We start from the raw sequence: 13461 nt of genomic DNA on the forward strand, positions 1-13461 counted from the left end.
GCTGAATTTACTTTGGTAGTGAAGTAAAAAAACCCTTAAGTTGTTGAAATCTAATTGGAAAGTAATTTACTTCAATCTCTTTTTATTGGTGTAATTAATTGGGAGACTAAATTAGAACCGTATTTTGTTTATATTTCTCTTAATTTTTACTACAGGTTATATCTTAAGTGTTGTGCTACTAACCTTGCCCAGGCAATACCTGGTTCAGCTTTACCTATATTTTTTGACTGCCCTTCTCCTCTATGCTGGACATCAAATCTCCAGGTAAGAATGTGACCCCATTTTTGAAATGAATGACTGAATTTCAAGTTTTTCTTTACCAAAAAAATTCTTTTCATGAACACAGTTAAGAACCTGAGGCTTTGGTAGGTATCCAAAACCTTTTTTTAAATACTTGTTTTCTAAATAAATATTAGCATACAGGATTAATAGCTGGGGTTATGTCTCAAATTTTATTTTTGCTTTTAAAAACAATCTTATATAAAATGGGCCTTAAGGTTATGTTTACAGTGATACCCATGAGCTTTTCTGTATTACCTGAGAAAAGAATTTCCAAAGACAGGCTATAGGACCACTTTAATAGTTACAGACTTCATTACTTTCATTATTTTAGGAAGTCAGTGTATATTGCATGAGAATCAGTATAAGATGCAACCATGTACATAGTGGATGATTAATATAAATTATTTGATGGGGTTAATTGTATAGCTCAGAACTTCTACCTCTTTGGCAAGAGTGTCTGTTTGCCTAGGTCTACTAGCCCTAAAATTTAAGACCACTCACTGATTATGAGTGTCCTACTTTGGAACAAAATGTTAAAATACAGGTGAACCAAAATCCACACAGTCAATGGAATAGAGTAGAATACATTTTGGAGTATTATTTCTTCTGTTTTGATTGAAATGTATAAAATATACTCCCTAGTCTAAGAAGAGTGACAGCTACTTTGCATATATAACAAGATATAATTATCTAGAGGTCTGAAACAGATATTGGTGTAGGCTTGAAATTTAATGTTGGAAATAGCATTTTTATATGACTAGAATCGAATAGTTGACTTTTTAAAAAGCCCCTTTCCTCCCGATTATAAAATAACATAGTACTGCTCACCTTAGACAATTTTTGGGAAACAGAACATTTAAAGACAGTAATAATCACCTGAAATTATGCCACCCAGAGATAAACCTGTTAAAATTCTGGTATGTCCTTCCAGTTTTTTAATACCTTTCAGTTTTCACCACTGCATTGGATATGAAAAAGTGAAAATAATTAAAAGTCACTGACAAATGGCCTTTCTTGTTGAAGCAGGAAAGGTCTTACTTCATCCTCCTTAATATTTCATCTAGTTAATTCTCAGAGGCTCCAGAGTGTTTCCCAGAAACCAGTCTTCTCACATTCCTCACCTCTGTTTCTGTCTGATTGATTTCCTCTGCTCAAAAAGGTACCTGGAGGGTGGGGAATTCTCTTGTCTTGCCCAGGGTATGTCCTCACATGTCAAAGTTGCAAAATCTGGAGCTGCCAGAGTAGTGCTGCATTTCTTGTAACCCTCACAGTGTTTCAAGTCAAGTTGTGTTTGACTCTCACGTGGAGGCAATGACTTTTCTAATTTGGTGTCACACAAGTATGTCCCTGTGTCTTAGGCTCCATCATGGGAACAACTTGGGCCTTCTCCTGTAGCATCGTTTTCTCCATAGGTCCAAGGGCCAGTGCTGACACACACAACATGCTGGCCTTCCCATTCCAATACCCGCCCCAAAACCTGGACACAGTTTCTCCTATGGTCTTACCCAGACACCAGAATCTCAGCTCACACTCAGAGTAAACAGAAGTTGTGTCTGTAGAGTATAATGCAGTACGTCACCCTTTTAGGGTATAAATGAGTGTCCAGGCACCTAAGAGCACCACATCTTTTGGATAAATGAATAGGTGATTTCATAGGTTCACATTTCACGGTCCTTATTTACTAATCCGTAACCATAGTGTCACTTATCAGAAAGATAGGTCTCAGTTTTCCTCACTTGTAAAATGGTGATAATATCTTAAGACCTATTGTAAAGTTTATGTAAGATAAAGCACGTAAAGCTGTTAGCCCAGTTTCTGACATAAAAGTGCTTAGTGAATTTTAACTGACATTCTTAAGTATTTTTATTAGCATTGTTTTATGAGCATTTTCCTATGTTGTTAGTTCTTAAAAAAATGATTTTGAAATGGCAGAATATTTTATGCTATAGCAAATGATAGCTTTTTATCTTTTTTTAAAAAAATCTTCACCCAAGGATATGTCTTTCATTGATTCTAGAGAGAAAGAGGAAGAAGGGAGAGTGAGATAGAAACATCAATAGGTTCCTCACCCACGTGCCCCAACCCCGACCAAGGATCTTACCTGTAACCTAAATATGTGCCCTGACTGGGAATTGAGCCTATGGCCCTTTGGTGCACAGGATAACGCTCTAACCACTGATCACACCAGCCAGGGCATGATAGCTCTTAAAAGTTAATAGAACTTTTTTTTTCTATTTTATTTTTTTCAGTACCATTTATCAAGTACCATATGATTTCACTCATGGAATTGAATGAACAAACTGAGCTGTGAAGCAAAATACAGATAAACTCATAGATAGAAAAGCAGGCAGACAGCACTGGTAGGGGGAATATTGGTGGGGGTGGAGGGATTGAACAAGAAAGTTAATAGCATTTTGATGATTAATCAGAGAAATCTCAAAGTTGAAGGTAGACCTATTAAAATTATTGCTTTGGCCCTAACCGGTTTGGCTCAGTGGCAAGAGCGTCGGCCTGGGGACTGAGGGGTCCCGGGTTCGATTCCGGTCAAGGGCATGTACCTTGGTTGCGGGCACATCCCCAGTGGGGGGTGTGCAGGAGGCAGCTGATCGATGTCTCTCTCTCATCGATGTTTCTAACTCTCTATCCCTCTCCCTTCCTCTCTGTGAAAAATCAGTAAAATATATTTTAAAATTATTGCTTTGGCCTGGCTGGCATGGCTCAGTGATTAAGTGTTGACCTAAGAACCAGAAGGTCACAGTTCAATCCGTCAGGGCATATATATGTCGGGTGTGCAGGAGGAAGCCAATCAATGATTCTCTCTCATCATTGATGTTTCTATTTCTCCATCTCTGGAATCAATAAAAATATATATTAAAAATTTGTTGCTTTGCTAGTTATAATTCTGTGTAAACACACACACACACACACACACAAAAAAAAAAAACAAAAAACAATGAACCTGCCCTTTCCCTCATGGTTTTTCAGTTTTCATGTGGTTTGTGGTATAGTGGTGCTGAAATCATGTAGCTCTATTTTTATCTATGGTATTACCATCCTGGCTTTTTTAGAGAGGTCACACTTCTATTATGTAAAGATAAAAGGATCAGCTGTAAAGAAAAGCCTTTTTCTAATTATTTTTGTGGCAATTTCAACTTTTTAGTTTTAATTTATGAAGTAATGCTTTTTTCTGATGTTTAAAGTTTGTTTTCATTATTAGAAAGTTTAAACTTACTTTAAACAATAAAAGAATTATAATAGAACTTTACAAAAATATTTCCAGTTCTTGATTTCATTTTGATCCTTATTATAATGCTTTGAGATTTACAGATAAAAAAAAAAAAACCTGAAGGGATTATTCAGACTTTAACTTGACTTCAGGTTTTCTGATTCTTAGTTCTCTTAGGGGAGACAGGATGGTTAGTGGAAAGAAAATTAGTTTTAGAATCAGACTGGGTATGAAATAGTTTTACTACTGAGTGAATACTATGTTACCTTGGCAAGTTGCTTCTTTGAAACTAAAGTAAGACTCATCCATCTTAGAGTTAGTTTTGATATTAACAAATTTCAAGAAATGACATATTTTAGTATTTATCCTCAGTATAATTTACCCTACATGATGCTATGTCACAAAAGATTTGCAAAGATGTGTTATTCTTGTTCATAATGTATCACATGTATAATTCATTAAGGCCGAAATTTTTAGTTTGTTTAAAAAACTGGTTCAGATTTCATGTAGCAGTTTATAACCAAGTGTCTTAAAAAATAAGACACTTTATTTAAAAACTAGAGGCCTGATGCACAAATTCGTGCATGGGTGGGGTCCGGCCAGCCTGCCCCGATTGGGACCGATCTGGCCAGGCCAGCCAAGGGGAGGGGCCGAGGATGGTTGGCAGGCTGGCCCCACCCACAATTGGGATGGGGGGTGTTTGGGGATAGGGCTGGCCAGGGGGAGGGGCCATGCGTGGTTAGCGGGCCGGCCCTACCCTCTGGTCCAGCTCCTGCTCGAACTCCCAGTTGAGGGACAATTTGCATATTAGCCTTTTATTATATAGGAAGGATAAAGCTTTATTGAAATGTATACATTGAATTTTACAGTATGTGGTTCTTTGTGCCTGGCTTTTTGCACTTAGCATATGTTCAAGGTTCATCCATGGTGTAGTATGTATCACTTCATTTTTCTGTCCAAATCATATTCTGTTTTATGAATAGACCACATTTTGTTTGTCCACTCATTCATTGATGGATATTTGGCTATTATGACTAATGCTGTAAACATTCATGGTGGACATCCTTTTTTTTTTTTTTTTTTTTTTTAAATATATTTTATTGATATTTTACAGAGAGGAAGGGAGAGGGATAGAGAGCTAGAAACATCGATGAGAGAGAAACATCGATCAGCTGCCTCCTGCACACCTCCCCCTGGAGATGTGCCTGCAACCAAGGTACATGCCCTTGACCGGAATCGAACCCGGGACCCTTCAGTCTGCAGGCCGACGCTCTTTCCACTGAGCCAAACCGGTTTCGGCTGGACATCCTTTTTTTTCTTGGAGTGGAATTTGTAGATCATATGACATTTATATTTAACTTTTTGAGGAACTGTCAGACTATTTCTGAAGTGGCTGCACTATTTTATGTTTCCACCAGCAGTGTATGAGGGTTTCAATTTTTCCATATCCTTGCCAGCACTTGTTGATATGTCTGTCTTTTTTAGTATAGACATCATAGTTAGTATGAGGATTCAAGTTTCTCCATATCATTGCCAACACTTGTTGGTGGCTGTCTTTTTTAGTATAGACATTGTATTTAATATGAAGTGATATTTCATTGGGGTTTTGATTTGCATTTTCTTGATGGCTAATGAGGTTTAGGATCTTTTCATGTTAATCTTCTTTGGAAAAATGTTTATGCATATCCTTTTGTCCATTATTGAATGGGGTTATCTTTTTAAAAATTGAGTTGTAGGATATTTTCACATGTCCTAGATACAAGTTCCTTATTCATTATATGATTTACAAGTATTTCCACCATTACTCCCATCTACTTATATCTAGGTAGTGTATAATACAGTCCTGAGAAGAAGAGTCACACTTTAATTTGGTACTTCAAAAACTGGTTATATATAAAGACATTTGCAAATATTAATTTATTAAATAGAAATTTTCATAAACTCTTGAAAAACTGGATCTCTGTTTTCCCTAAATACATGTACTCACACAATGAAGCTGATTATTCTTAAGTGAATAAAAAAATCTGTTTAGAATATGTCTGTAGAATGGATATGGCTTATAGTTCAGAAAATTTAAGACCCAGGGGCTCAGGTGGTATAGTATGAACATTTAATACTATATGAATTAAACTCATGAGAATTGAACTCATTAGAATTTGATAAAATTCTTAGAATCACTAAACTATACTCTTAATTTTGAGTGATGTATGGAATGTTACTTCAAGTACCAATCCTACTGTAATATTGAGACTATCAGAAATACAGGGGAAAAAGAAAACTTCAATTTACATGACCATTCCTATGAGGGTGTGCTCATGGTTCAGATCCACTGTTCTTTGTTTTTTTCTAAAACTTTTAAATTCTAGTTTTCTTAAAATTTCTTGCTTAATTGTTAGATTTTTGAATCAACATATCAGTTTTCATGTATGGCCTCAATTAAGAGGCTGTGCTTTTAAAAAATGAAAGTATACTTTTTTCATACTGGTCTGTCTTGGGTATATAAGTATGGTTTCAAATGTAAAAATTTCCCAAGAGTTACCTGTGTAAAATACAGGTAACCAGCTCTCCATCTTATGAAAGCTTGTATAATTCTTATCTGTAGATGAGGGTTTCTCTATTTGGGGGCCATTAGCATTTTGAGCTGGGCCATTCTTTGCTGTGGGTGGCAGTTCTGTGGTTTTCATAGAGTGATAGAGAAGAATTGCTAAATCACCCATGAAACTTAGGATTGTTCCCCAAACTGCTATTCTTAACAATTTGTCATTTAAGTTTTTAATTTTGATTTTTGGCAGTACTCTCCTTGCTGATTATGTAAGGGTCATTTCTTGTTTGGCTGTGGTATGCTAAAGGAATTCAACTTGATTGCTTAATAGGAAGTAATTTCATGGAAAAAGTAAATACAGCCATATGAGTTTGTTCAGAAATACTTGCCACATTCAAGCCGTTTTGAAACACAGTGAATAAAGCATTCATCAATTGAAGAAAAGAGGAAGGATATTTAAACAAATTTCCCCACTTTGATGTCATAAAACTTAAACAACCACTTTCTAGTGTTACCATTTAACTTACTGATTAATAAATTAAATTATCCCCTGCTGTGTTTCCCACCTATGCCCTAGAAGTTGTTTTCTCAGAGTATAAAGGCTTCTTGGCTATTACTTAAATCGTGTTGTTTCTTAGTAATCACATGTTATATGAATTAAGTTTAAAAAGGGATATTTGATTTGGTTTAAGATTTGTTTCAAAATAAATGTATAGACTACTTAAATTCCCTAGAGACTTAAAAGTGACATTTTTAAAGTGTTTTCCTCTTATGAGCCAGTTTTCTAACTAGTTTAAGGTTTTACCTGTGATTAATTAAGTATAACTGGGGACAAAACTTTGGGGAAAAGTAAGACAGGGTGGATGGAGGAAGAGAGCCAAAAGAGGAAATAGTTAATGTAATATTGGTGGATATTATTAAATAGTAGAGTAGAGAAATGATGCTTCAACTGGCTTTTTACTGGGTGTAAATTATTTAATAAGGTCATGGGAAGAAAGAAAGTCCCACACAATGGAGGTTTGCCTGTCTTCTCTGCATAGTAAACTCCCATTTCTGTAAATTCTTTTTCAGTGCTTGGAGGAAGGAGATGAAGGCCATTCCTGTATAAGTCATTATACCTAAATTTTTCCTTAGAAGTGGAAAGAGGAGTTAAGAGGAGAATACGCTTTTTATAAGAATTCTGTGCTTTAGCTGCTTCTGTCTGCCATCTGCACTTGGGATGTATCTAATCCATTCTTACCATTTTACTTTTATAGGGACTATGTTCGAAGTGAACTGGAGTCTGCCTATGAAGGACCGATGTATTTAGAACCTCTCTCCATGAATCGATTTACCACAGCCTTAATAGGTAAGTACTATAAAAGAATTAAAAGTGTAGGTAGGAACCAACCAGTTTTGCTCTTATAATTACTACAAAAAAAATTACTACCAAAAACAAACAAAACTCAGAGATTCTTTCAAACTACAGCCATTGGTAAATGTTCCCTTTTCTTAGTCTCTTTTCCCCTTGCATCAGTGCTTTTTATTTTATGTGTTTATAATCATACACTAGAAGCCCAGTGCACAAAATTCATGCACTGTGTGTGTGTGTCCCTCAGCCCAGAGTGCACCCTCTCCAATCGGGGATCCCTCTCACAATCCAGGACTGCTGGCTCCCAACCGCTCGCCTGCCTGCCTGCCTGCCTGCCTGATTGTCCCTAACCACTTCTGCCTGCCAGCCTGATCACCCCCTAACTACTCTCCTGCCAGCCTGATCAACGCCTAACTGCTCCCCTGCTGGCCCAATTGCCCCTAACGGCCTTCCCCTGCCAGCCTGGTCACTCCTAACTGCCCTCCCCTGCTGGCCTGGTTGCCCCCAACTGCCCTCCCCTGCAGGCCTGTTCCCCCCCAACTGCCCTCCCATGCAGGCCTGGTTGTCTCCAACTGCCCTCCCCTGCAGGCCTGGTTGTCCCCAACTGCCCTCCCTTGCAGGCCTGGTTCCCCCCAACTGCCCTCCCCTGCTGGCCTGATTGCCCATAACTGCCTTCCCCTGCCAGCCATCTTGTGGTGGCCATCTTGTGTCCACATGGGGGTGGCCATCTTGTGTTTTGGAGTGATGGTAAATTTGCATATCACTTCTTTATTATATAGGATTGCCTATAGTTGCTTGTGCTTTTTAGTGGTATTTTGAGTATTTGGGAAGATTAATCAAGCTAATTATGACTTTGTAAGATTAAAATAAAATGTGTAATGTGTTACAAGTTATTTATTACTATTGAAAGCCATTACCTTATAGCCAAAAATAAATTGCCAGAAACTTCAAGAACTTGAGACATGATTGAAATATTCAGGTAACAAAATGTAAAAGTAGAAGTGTTGGCTAAGGCCCCAAAACAATATAGATACAGTGTAAAGTGAGGAACCAGAGTTGCATAAAAAGAAGTGAGAGAAAACATATTTGTGGCTCTTAACCTCACCTATGCAAGTATTAAAAAGGTCCATTGTTGGAGATTAAAGGAGGGTTTCTTTTTTTAACTATTATTATTAATATATTTTTATTGAATTGAGAGAGGAAGGGAGAGGGAGAGAGAGAGAAACATTAAGGAAAAGAAAGAATCATTGATGGGCTTGCCTCCTGCATGCCCCCTACTGGGGATCAAGCCCGCAACCCTGGCATGTGCCCTTGATCGGAATTGAACCTAGGACCCTTCAGTCTGCAGGCTGATGCTGTATCTACTGAGCCAAACCAGCTAGGGCAAAGGAGGGTTTCTTTAGAGAGAACTGTTTTCTCTGAAATACTTCTCCAGCCCTTTACATCTAGAGAATTCAGTGCTGGGCCTTTGCAGGGGTGGGGAATGTCTGGCCTGTGGGCTGTTATAAGGCCTGAGAAATCATTTGGTCTAGTCCTGCCAAGGCATTAGGGGTGAGTTAATTAAATGTTTGACCAAATATAGCAGGCTGGTTTTTTTTAAGTATATTTTTATTGATTTCAGAAAGGAAAGGAGAGGGAGAGCAAGATAGAGACATCAAGGATGAGAGAGAGGATCATTGATGAGCTTGCCTCCTGCATGCCTCCTGCTGGGGATTGAGCCCGCAACCCTGGCATGTGTCCTTGACTGGAATCAAACCTGGGACCCTTCGGTATGCAGGCCAGTGCTCTATCCCCTGACTCAAACCGGCTAGGGCAAGCAGGCTAATTTTTAAGTTGATAATTTTGTATGGCCCCAGAGTGATGTTATAAATATTCAAATGGCCCTTGGCAGAAAAAAGGTTCCCCACCCCTGATTTAGAGAGTCACATGTCTTCTGTGGCTTGGGGGAGGGGGGGTGTGATACTATGGACTGGTGTCTGACCCAAGTCTGCAAAATCTAAAGCTGTGTCATCCAAAACTAGCTGCATGTGGGCACTGAGCACTTGAAATGTGGCTAGTGCACATTCAGATACACAAGTGTAAAACACACATCCAGTTTCTAAGACTTTGTACAGAAAGGATGTAAAATGTGTTGTTAATTTTTTTATGTGGATTTGAATATCTATATGATATTTGGGATATGTTATGTTAAAAAAATATATTGTTAATTTAGCTGTTATTTTTAACTTTCTAAAATAAGGCTTAAATTCCCTATAGAGTCGGCACATATGTAAATTAAAAATTACGCATGTGCCTCATTATAATTCTAATCTACACTAATAAAAGAGAAATATGCAAATTGACCATACCTCCGCTATGACCACCAGCCAACCAGGAGTGAGTATGCAAATTAACCCAACAAAGATGACGGGTTAATTTGCACACGCAGGTGTGGAGCGGCCTGGCGGGGCGGGATGCCTGTTATGAGGGGGATGGTGGGGGGCAGAGGGAGCTACAGGAGCGGTGCTCTGGCCAGAGTGGAGAAGACTGAAGGCTCTGGCCGGAGTGAACACTGAAGGCTTCAGCTTGAGCGAAGAATCCAGGTGGCCAGAGCAAAGACTCTGGCCGGAGTGAAGATGGAAGGCAGCAGCCAGAGCGAAGGCCTGGGTCCTGGGTGCCAGAGGAAAACCGGTGCTGGCAGCCAGGGGAAGGAAGGCCTATTGCATGAATCTTCGTGCAACGGGCCTCTAGTCTGATATAAAGGCCAACAGTGGAGTGGCTGGCTGTTGAGTTTTCTGACTGTGGAGTGAGAATGACTTGTGGGGTTCTTTGCATCTCCTAATCTGTTTAGGCAAAGGATGCTAGTTTCCTATGGACTGGGTGGAGGGATTTTCTTAGTCCTTCCAGGAGGGCCCTTTAGAAGGATGACAAGACCCCCAATAGGGATTGAACTTCCAAGATTCCCAGGAGTTGAGGAAAGAACCAAAAAACAGCCAGAGGAAGGTACATAGCAAGCCTCAGGGGTACTGCAGATGAGATCCATACTGATGGGGACAATCTCAGAAGAAACCATGTAATTGCCCAGGAGAAAAATCACTTTTAAATTCCCCCAATTCCAGGGAGCACCAGCATATCGTTTGTCAGTACACTTGAGTAAGAATTTCCTACGTCCCTCCCTCTCCTTCCCTATCTTTTTTAATCCTGGGTAAATGAGAAGAGAGGGAGATGGTGCTGGCAAAGAAAGAGGTAGAATCCTGTCATACCTGCTCCATCGTGGACCCTCTCACAAGGCAGGTTTTCATCCATAGTCTCATAGGCCTAGGCCAGAGTAAAGGGAAAGCCTCAACTTTAAATCAGTGTCCATTGTAGTTATCAGATTGAGACTGAAAATTAAGCTAAAAAAGTTATGGGACTTACTTTTGGGATAGGAGCACACTAATCTTCAGAATGGGTTTTAAAAGACAGTAGGAGATAAAGATAATGTTGCTTTATGAGTATATCCTGAGTTGGTGTATTCAGTAATGGTAACATTCAAGTGTGAGGATGTTTGGTAGGTTAGAAAGCTTGTAAATTATTCTCTCTTATTCTGTGATAGCTACAATTTAGTATAAATCTGAAACATTTTCTTAAATTGTTCCTTTCAGTAGTTATAATAGTATACTCAAATAAGATTCAATTAATTAGAAATAAAACAAAACCCATACACTATTAATAAGTAGCATGTTTTCTTCTGACTTTGATTTTAAAGTAACTCCTTTCCTTCCATTTCATTAATGAGCTTTTAATGAAAAACTAAGTAATTTGAATATGCTATCATTTATTAGGGTTGCAGATTTCTTGGAGATATTTCTAATAGTGGAATTTAGAAATCCAAAGAATACGTTGAGATTTTGATTTATTCAGACTTATAAGTGTTAATAAACAATTTCCTGTTCTTTTGGAGCTACTGAAGAGATTTCCACGAATTGACTCCTTCTTCCATCTAAGTAGGAGGAGAAGTCTGCTCTTAGAATCATAGCACATGAGTCATATTCTTCTATGAAAGAAGATAAGTGAAGCCTGTTGTCCAGAGCTGAGCACTGAGTGCTGGCGTAGGCTTGTGGGAATGTTCAGAGCTTAGAAGTTATCATTCTGAACAAGGAAATTTAAGTGTCATAGCTATGAGCACAGTGAAAACAAGCTTTGTCAGAAAGAAAATTCCTAATCTTTCCTAGTATTAAAGCATTTCCTTAAAAGTGAAGAAATACTACAATTTTATGAAGAAAATCAGCTCTGTCCTGTACCTCTCCGATCCACTCAGGTGTTGTTTTGCTGTTTTCTCTTTTATCCTTTTCTGGAAATCCTGTTAATTGTCTAAGATTTCTCCTACATTGAGCCCCTAACTTTCTTACGGTTCTGTTTTTTTTTTCTTCCTTTCTTTTTGTCTTTCTGAAATTTCTCACTTTATCTTCCAACACTTCTATTGCATTTTCTTGTTACATATTTTTAATATCCAGGAGCTTGTTTTTAATGAATACTTCTTTGTGCTATAACAGTCTTTTTTTTTTAATATATTTTTATTGATTTCAGGGAGAGAGAGATGGAAACATCAATGATAAGAGAGGATCACTGAAGTACTGGGGTATCAAGCCTGAAACCTGGGCATGTGCCCTTGATCAGAATTGAATCCGGGACCCTTCAGTCTGCAGGCCGATGCTCTATGCACTGAGCCATACTGGCTAGGGCATGATAATCTTTTTTATTTCTTAAATGTATTAGTTATCTCTTTGAAGCTTTCTTTTGTTCCATTTCCTCAGATCTATTTTTCTGTTTGTTTTGGTCTTTGTCTTTCATGAGACAGCAATGCTGCTCAAACCTGGATTGGAAACACCTGGTTATTTTTTTAAAATTATGAATACTGATGCTAGGCCCCAGCTGAGGCTAATTAAGCTATACGTTTTTACTTAAATACCTGGGAGTTTTTGGCAGATCATTTGTTTTAAAGTGAGTTATTAAGTTGGTGACTGGAATCTCTTTAGGGCTGAGAGTTTGACATGCTTGCTTTAGGGCTTAGCAGCTGGTATGAACACAGTAGGTGTTCAGGTGGGACTGGCTACTTTAAGTGTATGTGTAGGTCTTTTTACTTAGAGCTGATAGTAAAATACTAAAGGCCCGGTGCACGAAATTCGTGCATGGGGGGCGGGGTGTCCCTCAGCCCAGCCTGCACCCTCTCCAATCTGGGACCCCTCTCACAATCCAGGACTGCTGGCTCCCAACTGCTTGCCTGCTTGCCTTCCTGATTGCCCCTAACTGCTTCTGCCTGCCAGCCTGATCACCCCTAACCACTCCCCTGCCAGCCTGATTGGTGCCTAACTGCTCCCCTGCCAGCCTGTTTGCCCCTAACTGCCCTTCCCTGCAGGCCTGGTACCCCCCAACTGCTCTCCCCTGCAGGCCTGGGTCCCCCCCAACTGCCCTTCTCTGCAGACCCAGTCACCCCCAACTTCCCTCCTCTGCCGGCCGGGTGACCCCTAACTGCCCTCCCCAGCAGGCTGGCCACGCCCCCCGGCAACCCAGGCAGAGGCCCTGGGATCTGGGATTTATTTATCTTCTATAATTGAAACTTTGTAGCCTGGAGTGGAGCCAAGCCTTCTGCTTGCTCCATTTGGCAGCCATTTCTGTTGGGATTTATGTATCTTCTATAATTGAAACTTTGTAGCCTTAAGCGGAGGCCAAAGCAGGCCAGGGCTGCAGAAGCTTGGCTTCCTCCATCGCTGTGGGAAACCCTAGCCTCCTGCTCTCTCCAGCCCCGTGGCTGCCGCCATTTCTGTTGGGCTTTATTTATCTTCTATAATTGAAACTTTGTAGCATTGAGTGGAGGCCTGGGCCGGCAAGGGCAGGCGGAAAGCTTGGCTTTCTCCATTGCCAGGGAAACCCAAGCCTCCCTCCTGCTCTCTGTGGCTGCAGCCACCTTGGTTGGGTTTATTTGCATATTCCTTCCTGATTGGCTGGTGGGCGTGGCTGGTGGGCATGGCTAGTGGGTGTAGCGGAGGTACGATCAACTTGCATATTACTCTTTTATTAGATAGGATGTACACTACACAT

General features: G+C 39.6%; 1 protein-coding gene across 1 annotated transcript in view; it reads left to right on the forward strand.

The window, feature by feature from the left end:
- Positions 1-13461, forward strand: part of RNF145 (ring finger protein 145) — a 46680-nt gene that overhangs the window by 11655 nt on the left and 21564 nt on the right. The window contains exons 3-4 of the mRNA XM_080674049.1: positions 156-264; positions 7307-7398. Coding sequence (XP_080530175.1) covers positions 156-264; positions 7307-7398 — 201 coding nt within the window. The remainder of the gene's footprint in view (positions 1-155; positions 265-7306; positions 7399-13461) is intronic.

This window comes from Plecotus auritus (genome assembly GCF_963455305.1).
Source record: "Plecotus auritus genome assembly, chromosome: 6".
Classification (NCBI taxonomy): domain Eukaryota; kingdom Metazoa; phylum Chordata; class Mammalia; order Chiroptera; family Vespertilionidae; genus Plecotus; species Plecotus auritus.